The sequence below is a fragment of the Hydra vulgaris genome, chromosome 12, assembly GCF_038396675.1.
Source record: "Hydra vulgaris chromosome 12, alternate assembly HydraT2T_AEP".
Taxonomy (NCBI): Eukaryota; Metazoa; Cnidaria; class Hydrozoa; order Anthoathecata; family Hydridae; genus Hydra; species Hydra vulgaris.
The window spans coordinates 60,980,682-61,001,670 of NC_088931.1; the positions used below are offsets into that span (position 1 = coordinate 60,980,682).

Genomic DNA, 20,989 nt, shown 5'->3' on the forward strand with positions numbered 1-20,989 from the left:
CCAATTTTTAAAATTCCATATATTCTAAGATTTTCATGACTATTGGCCACCCTGACTAAAGATAAAACTTTAAATGCTCGCTAACAGAGTTGTTAAGGCCAAATGTAGCAGGGTCAAGGCCACATGTTACAAGGCCAAGAATAAGAGTTTCAAGGCTAAGGCCTACGCAAAACATTTTCAAGACCAAAGACTGAAATTTTTGCCGTAGGTTGAGGCCAATTATTAACAAAACTGAAGGTAACAATTGCTGTGACAATAAAACCACATGTTGTATAAATAAACCAAAAAATATATAAAAATAAAGGATGAAAACTTTTATTCTTTAATTTTATGTATTTTTTTTTGAAGGTCAAGGCCAAAACCAGCAAGGCCTAGACCAAGGCCTAGGACTAACAACTCTGCTCGCTAATTTATTTTAATACTATATATCTTACAAATAAAATTTAATACATATTTTTTAAATATTTACTATTATATATACTATTTTAATATATATAATAATAATAATAATATATGTATTTTAATAATATTCAATAATACGATTAAAATATTTTTAAATAAAAAAATTTTATAAAAAAAAAATAAAATTTTTTTTTCAAAATAAAAAATCTACATTGATCAGTAGAAAAATATTATCCTAAAAAAACTAAAACATGCATATACACAAATAACATGGAAAGGCGTTTCACTACTAACTAAAAAATCGCATTTTTGTATATATAACATACTATACATATATTTTGAAATAAGTAAATCTCTATACAAAATTGATTTTTTTTTTAATTCAATACATAAAAAAGCTAAAGAAACAAATTTAGATCGTCAAGTTTTTCTAAACATTTAATTTTAACATTTCTATTAAACTTTTTTTTTCTAAAATTCAACATCTATTTTACATTTCCCCTCAAATGATAATAACATGTTTTATGAAAATTTAATGTTGAACAAGTGACAGTTATTTAAACAAATTATTTTATACAAAAAAGCTTATTAGCTTTGTCACCATATTACACTGATAACAAGTAACATTTATTATATTAAAAAACACATTATTTATTTACACTAAAAAATCTACATAATAATTAGTTTTAACGTAAGCAGCTTTACTACATATTTGAACCAGGCCTTTTAGGAGGAATTAGAGGCTTTTTAGCAGGTAATTCTTTATTTTTGTTTTCTAAAAGAGTTAGCCGACCTTTTACTGTGGATGGAGATGATTCATCAGACGCTTTATCTAATAAAGGAACTGAATCGGGTTTAGGTTTTGATTTTGGTATTGGGGTTGAAGTACTTGGCTGATGCACGACAGCTGCATCAGATTGGTAAGTTAATTCTCCTTCTTTTGTTTTTTCGGGAGGATTTGGCGGTGGATGAGGTTTACCAGATAAGCTCGGCTGTTTACGGAATTTAGAACCATTGTTTTCCCCCTAGTTAAAAAAAAAAAAAAAATTTTATATATATTTATATATACACATACATACATACAAAAACTTTTTTATCATACCGTTGATTGAATGGATACATCAGGTAATTTAGGTGCTTTCTGACTAATTCCTTTGTAGCGAACAGCCATTTTACAAGCATCTTCTATAAACCATAACAAACACACTTAAAACTTAATAATTTAAAAAATTAAAATGTTTATAGTTTCAAATTGTTTATTATGTTTACTTACTCTGTGACTATAAAAGCATTTTAGTAACGTTTTAGTAAAAATTGTATTAACAATTTTAGTAACGATTAATAACAAACTAATCTATCGAACGGAAAAAAATAGAATAAATGACGCATAGAATCAATGAAATTTTTGAATTGATTCCTAAATTTAATATTTATTTTAAGGATAATTTAGATTTATTACTTTTGATTAATTTTTTACTTTTAATTAAATAAAAAAAATTTGATATAAAATTGACTTTAAAAATGTTTATATTTTAATTATTATGATTAAATATTTGAAATATTAAGTCATAAAAACTGAAATCAATTTAGATTTGAAATAAAAGCCAAGCCTAAGTATTGTTTCTGCAAAAATCTTTTTAAAACTTTGAATACATTTATTTAAAAAATAACAAAAACAAATACTCTAGAAAGTTATAGCATATCTTGTTATTTATATTTTAATTACAATTAATTCATAATATGCTAAACTGAACATTATGATTTTAAATCTTTTGTAATCTTAAAACAAAGTAAAATAATTAAATATTCTGATAGGACTATCAACTCCATGAACTACTTTAAATATTCAAACTAAACTTATTATTCGATTTTAGAAAATTAACTGCGGTAGTGGTGTAGTGGTAAAGCGCTTGCTTCATAAGCGAGAGGTTCCGAGTTCGATCCCCACCACGTCCCTGGTAGTACCGCGCTCAACTTGTTTCTCCGCGCAGCGGCCTTGTTTGTCAAGGTTCGTGTTTCGGAGTTATAGAGTTGAGAGAGGGTTATAACCACAATTAAGTAGCCTCCTCATCTGTAGTGGCCTTCTGGGCCTTGGGGAGGTGAAATAACAAAAAAAAAAAAAAAAAAAAAAAAAAAGGTAATGGCTTGATGGCTAAAGTAGAGACTTTATATACTTGGATTTCTGTTGCAGGGCTTCGATAGGATTGGATAGCTCTTTAAGAACTAACAAATAAAGATTTGCTCATAAAGATTTAAAACTGATAAAATTAGAAAGAGAATATCCAACAACCAAACTGAATGCAAAAAATTAATTATTTGCTCCTGGCAAAAAAGTCTATAAAAAAAACCAGAAAAGGTTTCCAAATGACTATAGCCAAGAAAAAACAAAAATGAAAGTGTCTCTATGTCATTCTCCAGAATCTTTTGCTGCAAAGTTATAAGTTACAATAAAGTAAACAAACTTCAAAGAAATGTGTTGTTCAACTTTTTGCACATAATTTTCTCAAAACTCAACACTGTGTTTAAGAGTGCCATACCACCCTTTGATCAATCTGTGTGTATTTAAAGATATTTTTTAAAATAATTAACAAATAAAAGATAAAAAAAGGATTTTTAAAAACAAAAACATTTCATTAAAAAAATAAACAAAGAAAAAAAGAAAAAAAAACAACTGTTATTTGTTTGGTTAGTGGTTATCATTAGGGTGCGAAGTTGCAGGTTTTATATATTAAGTACTGTTATTTCTTATCATGACAATTTTTTTTATATATTCTTTTTTAACTTATTATGATACTATTATTATTTTTATATTAATATTATTTATTATTTTTATTTTAACACGAGGAAGATCTGTTGATTAAAATACTTCCCTGTTCCTCTGTTTTTTAAAATACAGCCCTTTAAACTTGTTATAAAAATAGTTACAAAAATAACCAACTCTGTTCAAACACTGTTCAAGCAGGTTCATTGCAATATCAACTTTTTAAGGCTCTAGTAGAAGATACTAAAGATTAGGATACAATCCGATTCTGCATACGCAGGAAATACACAGGATCCAATTAAGCTCACAAATCTTACACAACTTGAGCCTAATTAAAGAAATAAAAACATTAAACAATAAAAATTATGACGAACTAACTCTTGCTGGCTCATGGATTTAACTCTGATGGATTTACTTAAGGGCATTATGGAACAACTAAATTCTTTAAATTTGGAATTGCAGAGAAAAGATAAAAATATAGCCAAAATAATAGGCTCCGTAAAGTCATTTTAAGCTAGATTGGTTTTCATTGATCTACCAATCATGTCTCTCATGCATTTCCCATATATGAAGAAAATACTTTGTAACAATAAATTAATTGTGCTATTATTTATTAAGCAATGTAACTTGTTAGCCATAACTAAATTTAGGTTTTTTGAATTGTATCCAAGTCAAGGTCGATGGTTTCTGAAAGAGTATAGTTTACTTATCACTATGTATATAGTTCACCAAATCAAAAAACTCCTATTAAGAAATTATGTCGGTTTTAAGATTAATTTGCGCCTTTTTTTAGTGCATTTTTAAACTTTTAAAACCATTTTTAGTTAGCTATGTTTTCTGCCACTGATTTAATTGCAAAAGACAAAAATCATAGAACAAATTTTGTTTTTAAAAATGTTAAGCATTAGAAAATTCCATTCTCAGACTATTTTAAATCATCAAAAGAACAAGAAAAAGTATGCCTTTTTTGTGGTCACAAATGTCAGATGAAAATGAACAGCCAAAGCTACATAATTTCTCAATTTCAAAGCTGTTTATCAGATTATAACATTGCTGATAACTGATATCTTACTGGATTGTGTCTAAAGTTGGTATACTTAATGATTTTCAACTAAATAAATATATATAAAAAGTATATATTTCATAAACGTAAAACCTTTCACATAACTGAAAAATTTGATAAAAATCTGGTATTAAGAGTTCTAAAACTGTAGTTATTAGTCTGCAGTGTATTTCTTGCCTGAGTAAAGTTAAAAGAGGATTGCATCATAAATGCAATCCAGCAACGCTCAGGTAGAAAATGCATTTATAACTTTAAATATATGGCTGTGAAAGGTTGTAAAAAATAAATATACATAAAACTTGTTTTCTATAGAACATGTTGTTCTATAGAAAATAAGTTTTATGTATATTTATTTTTTTAGAAATAACATAACAGCTGCATCAGAATATCAAGGTATTGGAAAAGCCTTATTATTTTGCACCACTGATAGAGAGAAGAGAGAAAGAAATGTAAAGAGCTTTCCCTTCCTAATAAATCATAAAATGATAATTTTAATTTAAAAAAACCTTTGTAACTGTTTGAACATGTAACCTTTTCAACAATATAAAGTTGTGGAAAACATTTACCCATTTTGTTGAAAACAAGAGGTAGTAAACTAAAATTATCTATTTAATCTGGGAATATTACAAAAACAACCAATTTTACTCACCAAAATCTTCTTTGTATTCAGAGTTCTCTTTTCTCAAGTAATCATTAAATGATAAAACTTGCTAATATGATAAGGTAAAATCACAATACTAATACAAATTTAATTCTGCACAATGAAATGATGCAATTTTTGTAGCAAAATTTATCATTTAAAAAATTATTAATTACAGAGTTATTGAAAAAAAAGCAAAACGCTGTAGAACCTGGACTGAAAGACTGATTTGGATAGTTATCTTCTCCCACTATTTACGGAAGAAAATATTTTATTTGAGTTTAAAAACAAAGATAAATTTTTGGAATATAAGAATATTACAGTTGCGTACTGCAATGATGTAACTTTTTTTGTTACACTACTCCTGGATCTTAAATGTGTAGATTCTAAAAACCAGTTGTTTAAAATTGCTATTGACGAGGAAAGTGGTTTTATTAAATTTTGCCTAAATATAGTTGATCACAATAAAATTTTTAAAAATTACGGAAAAGTTGATGTAGATTATCTTAAAACAAAACCTGCAACAGCTTGCAGATCTTCATATAAAAATGGTCTAATAAAAAAGTTCAAAGATTCGTCAGTAAATGCTTCATTTCTTCTCCTTGTAGCTCCAGAGATCCCAGAAAGATATTTCAACATTAAAATATTATTTGAAAAACTAATTCTTGAAAAAGTTGAGCAATTTTATCATTTTAATTTCAATTTCAGTTCAATTCATCCCTGTTATGTATGTGAATAGGATAGAAGAGAAACCTGGACAAATGCTCCATGCAGATGTCCAGGTTTCTCTTCTTAATGTTGATCTAAATGTTGATATTTTTTAGTAAATCAAATCCTGAATAAATTATTTTTAATTATATTTTTGTAAATATATGTTCACTTGATATATTTTCATTTGATGATTTAAAACATGTGATTATCCACTCTTTAACAATGTAATAAAACAAAACAGCTTCTGTATTATTCATTTCCAATAAATTGTCTGTAACTTTTAACTGAAATTGAAAATAAAATTTTGAATGAAAACATGACGGAGCAAAAAAAAGCGTAAAACACTTGCAAAAAATGGTGCTAAAAAAAGGCACCAAAAAAGAAGGCGCAAAAAAATCTTTAAAATGCTATAATTACTTAATAGGAGTTTTTTGATTGGTGGACTATATACATAGTTATAAGTAAACTATACTTTTTCAGAAACCTTGACTTGGACACAATTCAAAAAAACCTAAATTTAGTTAAGGCTAACCGTGGTAATGAAATAGCCACATTTAATGCAGCTTTTATTCAAGAAAAGGCAAGAGAATTTTTGTTAGAAATTTTCAAAGATTTTAAAAATCAATAAATGCAATGCAAAGATCACACTGCCAGATTAATATTATAGAATATTTTTTTGGTATGAGCATTTTTTGTTTACTTTGTATATTGTTTTGCATGTAAATATTATTTAAATGTAACTTAATAAAAAATTCAAAATAACTTCATTATTTTGATTTTTTTTGTTGTTTATTTTTATTATACTTGTCCAAATATAAATATCTTTAGAAAAAAATTGGAGGTGCATACCACTCTTTTCATATGGTATTTTTTGGGAAAGTTTTTTAACCTATTGAATCATTTCATTTCATTCTAATTACTGTATTAAAGTCATCCTTGATGGACAACACTCTTTATTTCCTGTAACTTCTGGAACAACGCAAGGTTCTACGTTTGGTCTTGTGTTATTTCTCACCTTTTTTTTATTATATACCTTTGATAAGCATGTGGTTACCTGTGATTTATAATAAAACTACAAACTCCAAATTTGAAAAAAAAGTCATTACTTTTTGATTATTTAGAACCATAGATATATAAATTACTGGATACGGCATAGGTAGAAAAAATTAGATTTTTTCTGCCTCACGTAGAGTGAGGCAGAAAAAACAAATTTAATTAAGAACAGCATATATATAATTCATATATTTACATTTTATATTCCAATTTCAAGATTTATTTTGCGTTTCATAGAATTTAAATCTATTTTGGAGGCATTTAAAGTTCATAAATAATTTTTAAATATAAGTTAATTCTAGTTAAACTGAAAAAACTTGTCTAAGACTCTACATTAAAGATTTCAAATTCAAAAAAACAAAAAGTTTATTCCATAACTCTGCAATTCAAGTAATAATTTTATTAAATTATTATGCCACAAAGTAACTTAGTATATAATTTGTATATGGTTTTATATTGCAAGATTTATATGGAGTTTATAGAAGATTAACTTTGAGTATAAAAATATACATCCACATGTATGTATAATATATTTATGTATAATATACATATATGTTTGTGTAATATATGCTTAAAGACTTGATATTAGTATTGAGATGTGCTTTTGGATGTACAGATAAATCTGCTGAAAGGATCAGAAGATGTTTTCATAGGTTGGAATATAGTTCATAAATAAACATGTGTGTGTGTGTGTATGTATATATATATATATATATATATATATATATATATATATATATATATATATATATATATATATATATATATATATATATATATATATATACACAGTCATGGACAAAAGTTTGCAACCACATATTTTTCGCATATTTTTTAATGTATTCTACTCTGAATTGCTTTTGGGCTACTTTAGTGCTACAATTTTGTACCAATTTGTGCTAATTGCCAATTAGAGTCTAAAATTGATGTTTACATGTTTATTTTCAGATATAACTGAAATATTTTGGAACATTTTATATTACGGAGACCTTATTTGAAGCAGTACTAGTTAAAATGGTACGCGGTAAAGAACTGACATCTGAAAAGCGAGCTCAGGTCGTTATTTCGTACAAAGAGAACATTTCTATAAGACAGATAGCCAAAAAGCTCGGTATTTCACATTCCACTATTGTAGCTACTGTAAAGTGAAATCAAGAGCTGAAAAGTTTTAAATCCTGTTCACGCGCTGGGCGCCCGAAGGTTACAAGCAACCGTATGGATAATGCTATAATAAAGGCAGCAAAAAAATCACCAAGAGCATCCTTAAGTGCCATTAGAGGCAAACTGCCTGGATCACCATCCAAGAAACCAAACAGTCGGACAATACGCAGACGATTATTTGATGCAGGCTTGAAATCTTACCGACCAGCACGGAAGCCAAAGCTTCCATGCTGGTCGAAATATATGTACTGATTTATAATTTACTACTTGTTTTTCTAAATTTTGAGTGTTTTTTGTAAAAAATTGCAGTGGTTGCAAACTTTTGTCCATGACTGTGTATATATATATATATATATATATATATATATATATATATATATATATATATATATATATATATATATATATATATATATATATATATATATATATATATATACACATTTAGTACTATTAATAATAGTATTATTGTATTCTTATTATATACTGTTTATGTATAAGAACAGAATGTTTGAATTGTATTAAATTTCAAACATTCTGTTCTTATAAATTTAATTTAATTTTCTGTGTAGATTTTAAGAAGATAAGCATAGTATGTATAACAAATCTTAGTTAATCATTTTTAAATAGATATCCTTTGATGTCAGATAAAAGAGCGACAAGCAAAATAATTTTATTGCCTCTTCAGCAAGTTATATTTATTTTTCAGCAAGTTATATTTGTTTTTCAGCAAGTTATATTTGTTTTTCAGCAAGTTATATTTGTTTTTTTAAATAGTAAAATATCTGGTTACTGTTTACAAAAGTATTTGAGACCTGATTCTGTAACAACAATTTTTATTTGCTGAAAATGTGGTATAACAAATTTTGGTATTTAAAACCAGCCATAAGTAAAAATGTTCAGAAACCTAAAATTAATTGCACTAAAAGAATCCTTAAAAAAATATGAATAAAAAAAAGTAAATTTGCAATTTTGAAAAAAAGATAATACTGAAAAAAGATTTATCTAAGAGATTGCAAAGGTTTAAACAAACTGCAAACTGTCATCAAGAAGTTGTTTTTTTGTATTGAATTCCTCAAAAAATTACAAAGAAAGCTATTCAGATTAAAGTAGTCTTAATTCTGATATTAAAGAATTAATTCTAAAAAGGATGAAATGCAAAACAAAATTTAAATATTACTTTCATAAATATAAAATATTTTAATTGTATTGTTTGCTTCATCTTCGCTTTAACTGAGCCATCTTATCAAATACACTCACTATTCCTAATCTCTGTCTCAGGTGTTTTCTTATCATTACATTGTAAAATGTATTCATTTCAAACAACATGTTCACATAAACAGCCCCAAAATCCACAGATACAATTGAATTAAGATAAGAAAAAGTTAATTATAACAATTTCATATTCTGCTAATCTTAATATCCTGTTCATTGAATGAATCGTGAGTTTTTTTCACACACAAGTTGATTCTTTAAACTGAATTTACAGTTAAAAATAATTGTACTAAAAGTTAGTAATCATATTTCTAAAAAAACATGACGAATACACACAATACTTTAAATAAATAAATAAATAAATATATATATATATATATATATATATATATATATATATATATATATATATATATATATATATATATATATATATATATACACACACACACACACACACACATACATATATATGTGTGTGTGTTTGTGTGTGTGTATGTGTGTGTGTGTGTATGTGTGTGTGTGTATACACATGCAACTCTGAGTAGTAATATTTTATTATAACTATTAGCATTCAGGTATGTATGTATGTATGTATATATTTATATAATAATATTATAAAACCGGTCATATCAAGGATTGAATTTATACAAATTTTATATATAAATGTATATTATTAATATAGATACATATATACATTTATATATAAAATTTGTATAAACTCAATCCTTGATATGACCGGTGTACACAGTTTATTTAAAACAAATTACCTATAACTAAAAAATTTAAATTCTTTGTCAATGTAGGATAGACCAAATATTTATAATATACATAAATATAAATATATATTATAGCAAATATAATACACATAGATAAAGATGTATATAAATATGGTTACTGTCTTCTAAAAGCACCATCTTTTGGATAACCAAATTGATTCAATGAAAATATAATGTTAATATTTAGGCTATACTTTATTTGTCAATATTTTTCAACAGAAGATTGACTTCAAAATTTTTTCTAAAATTATTCGGCTGGGCATGCCTATGCCATATCCAGTAATTTGTATATCTATGTTTAGAACAGACAGCCAATTTTAAGAGAACGCCAAACGCTTATCTGAGCAATAATAAAAAAATGCAACATTTGTTTTTCTGTCTTTTTTTAAACAATTGTTGGCACATTCATCAATTTATCACGCCCTGGTATATATACCATAAACTGTAAACTTTAGTCTAAAATTTGGGACTAAAGTTGACAGTTTATTTATGACAGATTTCGGAACATTATTTTCTCATTTCATCATTAAAAACTGCCTGTCCAAAAACTCTCAGTTGATGTTGAAGACACTCATTAACTCTGCAAAAATAATTTATGCATGTACACTTTGCTGCACTTATTCCTAAGAAATCAGTTTATATATAAATATATAAAATAAAACTATTTATAATTACTTAACTATTTTTTATAACTACTATATATTAAATCTTTTTTTACTTAACAACATTATTTACCATTTTTCATCTTCACACACTACAAAATCATGACTTAATACCAGAAACAAATTTGCAAAATTAATACAAATTATCGCAAAACAAAGTAATTTGAGCCTTGAAAACCTACAGTTAACAAAAAAAAACGTTAAATCTAACCTGGGTTTGATAATTTTGGTGGAAGTGGAAGTGGTCTTCGTACAGAACGTTGAGGAACAGTATTAACAATCACTTCAATAGTTGGTCTTTCTTTCAAAGATTTATTTTTTGGTCGTGAAAGTGTGCTTTTTCTACTTCTAACACGACTTTTCTTAAATAATCTTAACCACCAAAATCGTGTGGAATCGGTTTCTAATTCTTGTCTAGAAAGTAATTTTCAAAATTAAACAAACACTACATTTAATGCAATCAAGAAAACAAATAATAATAAAAGCTTACTTACTCAGATTTCAATGTATCAACTTTGACTATGAATTGCACATATTTCCAACGAATATTTTCTCGAAAACGATAACTTAATATGGCTACTACGATAATTAATACTCCAAAACCAGTTAACAGAGACACCAGGAGAACCTTATTACTAGTATCTAAAAAGGTACACAATAAAAAAAATTAATATAAAATTATTTTTTAAAATAATTTTCGCGCTTATACATATATAACAAAATATATAGTTTTTTACTGGTCATTAGAAATCCAAATAGGTATCACTAATAATCACTAATGTCATCCTGAGATAAGGGTAGGTTATATTACTGAGATAAGGATAGGTGATATTAGTGAGATAAGGGTAGGTGATATTACTGAAACAAAGGTAGGTGAACGAGATAAGGGTAGGTGAGTGAGATAATGAAATAAGGGTAGGTGAGCAAGATAAGGAGATATAGGTAGGTGAGCAAGATAAGGAGATATGGGTAGGTGAGCGAGATAAGGAGATATAAGTAGGTGAGCAAGATAAGGAGATAAGGAGATATGGGTAGGTGAGCGAGATAAGGAGATATGGGTAGGTGAGCAAGATAAGGAGATATGGGTAGGTGAGCAAGATAAGGAGATATGGGTAGGTGAGCAAGATAAGGAGATAAGGGTAGGTGAGCAAGATAAGGAGATAAGGGTAGGTGAGTGTAATAATAACAATAACTCAATAATAATAACAGAAAACATTTTTTTGTATTCTGGAATTCAAAATCATTGAATTGAAATGATTGAAACTTTGTGACATATCTATATACTATTATATTTTGATAAGAAAATGTTTGAAGTCATTATTAACCATGTATAAATCTTCTAAACTTCTATAAACCTTTTGGTATATAAAAACTTACCAAGAGGTGCAATATTATTTTTAAAGTCATTTTCTGTACCAACGCCTCCTTCTACTTCATAGATAACAATAGTAAACACGCACTTTGAAACAATTTTGCTTTGTGCACAACCAATCGATTTGGTGTTTTTCCATACAATGCTTGAAAAATGGGAGATATCAGCTGTGCTTAATTTCACCTGGCCTGACTTAAAATCATAGTTATTGATTTCATCTGTGTACCAATCATACACAACCCCTTTTGCAGATGGTGGAAACAACAAGTTGTGAAAAAAGCGTTTAGGACAGTGTGGCTCACTTTGGCAACAAAACTTGTGAATACTTTCACCAATTCGAACACTTCTATTAAAGTTTCGATCCCTAATTTGATAAAAAATTTGGTTTTAGTAAATTTACAACTTAATTAATTTACAAGATAATTACTATGCATTATTATATTAGGAATTAAAAAAAATTCTTTTTCTTTTTGAATTATTTATTTTAGAATATAATTAAAATGTTTGTTTTTTCATTTTTATTTTATTATTTCATGTTAAGTTTCTAAATTAACTTGTTCAATTTTATGCTGTTGAATTTCTAAATTAACTTGTTCAATTTTATGCTGTTGAATTTTTAAATTACCTTGTTTAATTTTATGCTGTTGAGTTTCTAAATTAACTTGTTCAGAATTTTTTTTATTTCAACTATTTTGTTTAAAAGTTTTATTTTTATTTTAATCGCTTTGTTTACAATTAAATAGAACGCTCGTTTTACTGTTTTTATTCTAATTATTTTATTAAGAACTTGAATAAAACGTTGTTTTTTTCGGGGTTGTTTTATATTAAATTTAATTCAAAATATAAATTAAATGTTTGTTTTTATTTTAATAATTTTATTTTGAATTTAAGTAAGACCTTTGTTTTTCCATTTTTATTTTAACATTTATATTTAGAATCATATGTTTGATATACCATTTTTAAAAATAATTTTATTAAGAATTTATACAAAACATTAGTTTTTTCTTTTTTATTTATATTATTTTATTTAGAATTTTAATAAAATGTTTGTTTCCCCTTATTTAATATATATATATATATATATATATATATATATATATATATATATATATATATATATATATATATATATATATATATATTATATATATATATATATATATATATATATATATATATATATATATATATATATATATATATATATATATGCCGTATATATATATATATATACAGTATCAGACAAAACGAGTGCAACCAAATAATGCTGATTTAGTTTCTTTATATAAAAGTGCAGCATTTTTTCAATTTAGAGAAATAACTATGTAACTGTTTAGAGACAAAGTTCTTCAAGTTTTATTCATCACAAAGTTCATTATTTGTACACGAAAATTAATAACTTAATCAAAAGTATTAAAAAAAGTTGATTTCCTTCTGGACAAAACAAGTGCAACTCGACAAAATGTTGACTAAGCTGTATTTCGCTATCAAATTTTGGTGGCGAATCCTTTGTTGTCGATCACAGCCTTGCATCTTCGAGGCATAGATTCGATCAGGTGATCAATGAAACTTTGTGGAATCGCTGCCCAGGCCTTTTGGATTTGTTCAAACAGTTGATCCTTATTACGAACACCAACGATTAATTCTGCGGTTGACGATCTCCCACAGGTTCTTGATAAGGTTGAGATCCGGAGATTGAGGCGGCCAATCCATCACCGATAGGTGGTTGTCTTGAAACCATTGCTTGACTACTTTTGCAGTGTGTTTCGGATCGTTGTCTTGCTGAAAAACCCATTTTATTGGCATATTCCATTCAGCATAAGGTAACATAACATCTTTCAGGATATTTCTATACATGAAACGGTCCATTATTCCATCGTTTCGATGTATTGGACCTAGACCGTTAGCAGTAAAACACTCCCAGACCATTACATTGCCTCCACCATGCTTCACTGTCTTATGGCAGTAACATAAATCTAGGCGTTTTCCGGCCGGTCGACGTACACGGCAAATGCCATCGTTCCCAATGATGTTGAACTTCGATTCATCACTGAACAGGACAGTTCGCCATTTCTACACATTCCAGTCAATATGAGATGTAGCAAACAGGAGTCTTTTCTTCTGGTTTTTAAGTGAAATCAGAGGTTTCTTTGCAGGGCGTCGAGGAAACAATCCGGCTTCAACAGCACATCGTCTGATTGTTTGGTCCGATACAGGCAGCTCTAATTGCTTTTGTATCTCGACTGATGATATCCAGGGATCCTTCTTGATGGATCTGACGATCATAGAATCCTCTCTAGAAGTGGTGGAACACGGTCTTCCACCTTTGTTATCTGCTGCCAACATCCCCGTAGAACGATATTTGGAACATAGTCTTGATACGGTCCATTTTTTCACGCGATATTTATCACAAATACTTTTTTGTGACATTCCACTTACATAATCGCCAATAATTTTCTTTCTTAGTTCCAATTTAAGACTGTTGGGAGCCATTTTTGCTCTTGAAGTCATAAAAATAATAAAAAGAAATAATCACGCTTCTCAAGGCTTACCGTGTTACATTTACCTTGTGATGATACAATAATGCTCTGTGGAACACAACGTCTTGGTTGGATGTGGACTGTATTGATGTAATAAAACACTTGTTGTATTTCACTTCTTGTATTGATGTTTTTCGATAAAACACTTTGATAAAACTCACTTTGATAAACTGTCTCGATAATACTGACTGATTGACTTCCATATACTGACTGAATTACATGTCGATTTACATGTCTCTTATATAGTAAAATGAACCTGTGTGAACCTGTTCTGGAAGATTCTAAATGCTTCTTTTCGATACTTTTGGAAGCTTCTGGATGCGTCTGGATGCTTCTGAATGTTTCTGGATACTTCTAGATGCTACTGGATGCTTCTGCATGCTTCTTCTGGAAACTTCTGGAAGCTTCTGCATGCTTCTGGAAACTTCTGGATACTTCCTTTAATTATAAAAAAACTTCCGTGACGTTGACACGGACCAGACTTAAGAAAATAAAAGAAACCAAAAAAGTTGCACTTGTTTTGTCCGCTGCAAAATGGCACTTGTCAACGAAATTCTGCCTGTATGTTGTCACCTGTCAGCTGATTGCTCATGTTATGGCATGCTATGACTCCAGACTCCTGAGCTGTTTGCTGTGGTAGTATAGTTTGTTTCGTTTTTAAGACATGTAAAATTAGGAACACTTTTTAGCATTGTTCGATGTTGGTTGCAAATGTTTTGTCCAATACTGTATATATATATATATATATATATATATATATATATATATATATATATATATATATATATATATATATATATATATATATATATATATATATATATATATATATATATATATATATATATATATATTAAGCTACTAGGCAGAAGATGTTTTTTTTGGAAAACTACAAAGAGTCACCCTGGAATTTGTTCATTGCAGTATAAATAAAAAGAAAAATATAAATCTGACTTTGTTTAATTTAAATTCAATTTGGGAAATTGGTTCAAATATTCACCTTAAATTGGATTTTTAGCCATTTTGATGTTTTTTACAGTCTCATTTATATCTTTCATAGCCTTTTTATTTTTTTAGGAATATTATTTTATCAACACTAATTAAATGGGAACATAATCAGAACAGTTTTTATTTTGCATTTTTCATAGCAAGCTGTTTTTAATTAAATCCGAAAATTACAAAATTAGATATTCATTTTATTAAATAATCACATTTTTTTACATTTCTCTTATTCTTTTTCGATTTGGGTTCTTTGCAAGAATGAATTTGTGTCTCTTATACATTTATTTACAATTACATAATGACAAATCAAATAAATGCTCAAATATACAAGCAAGATTGTTTTTATTTGCATATTTGAATTTGCCTTCTGCAGACAATACTTTAATGAAAAGTCTAAAACATTTTTTGGTTACTGACTTCTCGTGTATCAGAGACAGATTAGAATTTACACTACTCCACTGATCAATAAGGTCACTGGCAACTTTTGAAACAATCTTTGGAGAAATAATATTTCTGACATTGTTTATATTTTTTTAAATAAAGTAGGAAATATTGAACCACTTGCCTAAAAGTTGGAAGATCACTAATCGGAAGCTCTGATGGCAAACTAGCACCACCTCTCTTGTTTTCATTACGAGTTCTTTAACTTATTATTGTTTTAGGCATTTTCTTTATATATATATATACATATATATATACATATATATATATATATATATATATATATATATATATATATATATATATATATATATATATATATATATATATATATATATATATATATATATATATATATACATATATATATCATCTATTAGGCTGGGGCAGATGTATTTACAATACATTGTTTCCAGTTTAGGATGTTGAATGCTGGATCTTCTTGACTCAATGCACGGGTTTTGCTTGTGTCTCTGTTTTTATGACTAGGCAACTTATTCTATTATCTCCTAATGAGGGTACAGCTCTAAAACTCAGTTTTATGGTTCTAAGGCCAGCTGGTAGTCAGGTTCCCGAACTCTGTGGTAGCTCTCAGAGAGGCTGATTCCATCAACAGCTGAAAAATATCAAAGTTTAAACAGTGCCATGTTGCGCATGGATAGTGACCCTGTTTGTACTTTTGGTGTGTATTGCTGAGGCCACATTTGGAGCCCTTTGTCACGGCTTAGGGTTTATTAGTAGTAATGAGGCAATTGCTTGGGCTATTAAACGGTGTTCTGAGTACTATCTATGCTTTGAGTCAAGTTCTTCTATCTAATTTTAAAATGAATAAAGTACCAAAAACTATAAAACACAAAATACCATCATCATTACCAAGTTCTCTAAACCTATCATTCACTAATATTTGTGGTCTTCGAAGTAACTTTTCTTCTGTTGAGTCTTATCTTTTGCAGAGTTCACCAGACCTACTTGCTCTTTGTGAGACTAATTTGAGTTTGGCTGTCTTATCTTGTGATCTTAGTCTTGATGGTTATCTTCCTTTAATTCGTAAAGACTCCAATAGTTACATGCTTGGCCTGGGCATTTACATTCGTAAGAATTCACTCATTTGTCGTGAAACTAGGTTTGAATCCACAGACTATTCTTTCATGTGCTTTCGTTTAGCACCACTTCACTCTATTGCCTTTCTTTTTGTTCTATATCGCTCTCCTTCATCTCAAGACTGCACTCTTTTTGATGTTATTTCTGATCATATTGACCAAGCCCTCTCTCTTTATCCATCAGCTAATATAGTTGTTGTCGGTGACTTTAATGCTCACCACTTTGAATGGCTTGGCCGTTCAGAGTGGTGAGCATTAAAGTCAGTGGGTGATCATTAAAGTCTAGTGTCAGTGATTCTGCAGGCATTAAAGCCCACAACTTTAGCCTTTCTCAATCCCTTACTCAAATAGTCAACTTTCCAACTCACTTTCCTGGCAACCCGAATCATTTACCTTCTCTACTCAACTTATGTCTTGTTTCTGATCCTAGTCAGTGCTCAGTTTCTCCACATTCACCCTTAGGTGCTTCTGATCACAGTTTGATCTCTCTAAAACTAATATCTCATTCTTCTTCATCACCTGAATCCCCCTATTATTGTACCTCTTACAACTACAGTAAAGCTGACTGGGATTCTTTCCGTGATTTTCTTCGTGATGGCCCTTGGGTAGAAATCTTTTGTCTTCCTGTTTTGTTTTCAACTAATTAATTACTGCTCTGTTCTTTTAGGAACATTAAGCATATATATATATATATATATATATATATATATATATATATATATATATATATATATATATATATATATATATATATGTGTATATATATATATATATATATATATATATATATATATATATATATATATATATATATATACACACATATATATACATATATAAATTTAATTTTGCTCTGTGTATATATTCAGCAAGAGTGCTTGATCAATGATATCAGACCTATATAATTGATTTTTTGACAAGATCAAATAAAAATAACATTAAACAAGATTAAATAAAAATAACTTATAACAATACCAGGAATTAGCTAAATACTAATGTTTATAATATAATATTGCAATTCTGAGTTTCATGTGTTACGACAATCTTGAGGCAAGTAGTGAAAATTTAATTTTGCTATGATTTGTTTAGTAGACGTTACGATTTATACTGTATTTTAGATCGTTACGGGATGGAAATTGTTTAGTTGTTAGGTTAACGTTATTATTAATTTATTTTTAGTTAGCTAATAGTTGTTTTTAGTTAGCTAATAGTTGTTTTTAGTTAGCTAATAGTTGTTTTTAGTTAGCTAATAGTTGTGAAATAGTTATTTTAATGCTTGTTTAATATACTCGCTTATGTGATAATGTTTTTATATTATGTGCATTGTTTATATATCAAAAAATATAAATTTAAAATCGATATAAAAATACAAATAATATTATGACATATTTCGTTAAAAATTGTTTTTTAAATCCCAGACATAGTTTAATAGGGCGGTGGACTTTTTGTATTTAACATTATTGAATAATGGATTGTGATTGTTATATCTGGTTTTCCATTCACCTTCCATGAATGAATGACAATGTAATTGTGTAACAACATAATGACAATGTTGATGAATATTATCTGTAGCAAGAGATCGAGGGAGATGCAATAAAAAAACAAATCTAATAATATATCATGGAACTTGTTAAAAATAAAAGACTGATAAACATTTTTCCAGGTCAATAGACCAATCATTTTCAGTCCCAATTGATATTGGCGTTAGCGAGTCAGAAGAATGTACACATAAATGTATGTGTACACATATATGTGTGTGTGTGTGTGTTTATTTGTATGCTTGTATGTATTAAACATACAGTAGTTTTAAAAATGACAATTGAAATAAAAATCTTTCCCTTCCACACACATATGTCATGAATAATAAAATGATTAAAGATTAACTACAAAAACTAGCAAATATAATCTAATTTGCATTTTAGCAAATAAATTTTTAATTTGCTCAAAACCATTGAACCATTTAGCAAGTCCCTAACAATATCAAAAATATTCTTTAAAGGCCAACCTGGATCTCAAAAGAAGCAAAACAATATAAAAATTGAAAAAAAAATTATTGAAAACAAAGATTGACAAAGATAAAGATTGAAAACAAAGGTTTGCCATAAAACACATAGACACTTCTAGGCCGGCAGTTAGGTGCTGACCAAGAAGTGTTTGAGGTCAGCAAATAATCACTGACCTCATTGCTATGTTTTATGGTCAAACCTTTGTTTTACAAATTTTCTGCTAATCTGATGCTGACCTCACACAGATTAAGTCCCACAAATTATTGCTGACCTTATTTTTCTTCATTCTGAGGACTGATATATATAAATATATATATATATATATATATATATATATATATATATATATATATATATATATATATATATATATAAACAACCCTTGGAATTGGGAAAAATGAGGTCGGCAATAATTTGCCGCCCTCAATCTTTTAAAGGTCAGCATCAGGTTGGCAAAAAAAAATTGGTACATAAGTTTTACCATAAAACATAGAAACGAGGTTGGCAATTTTATGCTGACCTCAAACACTTTAAGGTTGGCAGTTAGGTTAAACACTTTAAGGGTGGCAGTTAGCCAAATACCGACCCTAATTCCGGAATTGTATATATATATATATAAATATATATATATATACATATATATATATATATACATATATATATATATATATATATACACATATATATATATATACACACATACATATATATATACACACATACACATATATATATACACACATACACATATATATACACACATACACACATATATATACACACATACATATATATAAATACACACACACACACACACTCACATATAAATGAAATGTTATATATATATATATATATATATATAAATTAGTAAAAAACACTTATCTAACTTTTATCTTCGACTTGAAGTTTCACCATTGCTGGATCATCAGGAAGAGTTCTTCCTGATGGTCTTCCTGATGATCCAGATGAGAACTCTTCCTGATAATCCAGCAATGGTGAAACTTCAAGTCGAAGATAAAAGTCAGATAAGTGTTTTTTACTAATTTATTATTGCTCTGTTCTTTAAGAACATTGAGCACTCTATTTGTAAAATACACTAACATAATTTACATATATATATATATATATATATATATATATATATTTATATATATATATATATATTTATATATATATATATATATATATATATATATATATATATATATATATATATATATATATATATATATATATATATATATATATATATATATATATAAAGTATATTAGTGTATTCTGCAAATAGAGTGCTCAATGTTCATAAAGAACAGTGCAAATTAAATTTAATAATAAATTAAATTATATATAATTAAAATATATATAATTTATATATATACACATTTTACTTTTCCAAAACTGAAATGGAGCTTTTATATCCTTTTCCTTTGTCTAGGTAAGTTACCTTCAACATAATTAAAAAGCCTTCTTTGCCCTTAAATTAAGATTATGGCAAAAACAAAGTTTTTTGTTCACATCATTTTATTGTTTGTTTATATCATTTTGTCATTCAATTAAAAATAGAAAAAGATAAATTAATACATATAATTTGTATTAAAATTATTGTTGTATTAATTATTAACTCTATTATTACATCTATTAAATCTTATATCTATTAATTATTATATCTATTAAATCTTTTGATAAGTAAGCTCAAAAAACAAAACAAATAAAAAACTTTTATGTTTTTTGTTTTTTAGTTGTTAAAAAAACTTAAAGCAAAAGAGCAAAAGTTTATTAAAAAATGAAATTTGTTTACTTTTAAATAACTCATAATTTTACAAAAAAAAAAAAAAACTAAATTTCTGATTTTATTTGTACCTTTCAATTGAAAAAAAAATAAAAATTAGATATCTTTAAATTGATTTGGTTTTAAAAACTAATTCATAGTTATAAACAACTAGCTGGCGTTGCCCGGGCCAATATTTAAACTGGCTTACCTGATATCTGTACACAAAAATGGGCCCCCCTGACCCCCGGGTCAGGGGTCAAAACCCAGCTAAGAACCTTCTCCCCCTCGAGGACTACCCCCATGCCAAATT

The 20,989-nt window shown here is 27.5% G+C and overlaps 1 protein-coding gene across 1 annotated transcript in view; it reads right to left on the reverse strand.

The window, feature by feature from the left end:
* Positions 1 to 566: 566 nt before the first annotated feature.
* Positions 567 to 20,989, reverse strand: part of LOC105848137 (uncharacterized) — a 41,451-nt gene continuing 21,028 nt past the window's right edge. The window contains exons 4-8 of the mRNA XM_065813972.1: positions 11,825 to 12,183; positions 10,942 to 11,089; positions 10,659 to 10,861; positions 1,505 to 1,587; positions 567 to 1,427 (exon numbers count right to left, since the gene is read on the reverse strand). Of these exons, the coding sequence (XP_065670044.1) occupies positions 1,107 to 1,427; positions 1,505 to 1,587; positions 10,659 to 10,861; positions 10,942 to 11,089; positions 11,825 to 12,183 (1,114 nt within the window). The 3' untranslated portion in view covers positions 567 to 1,106. The remainder of the gene's footprint in view (positions 1,428 to 1,504; positions 1,588 to 10,658; positions 10,862 to 10,941; positions 11,090 to 11,824; positions 12,184 to 20,989) is intronic.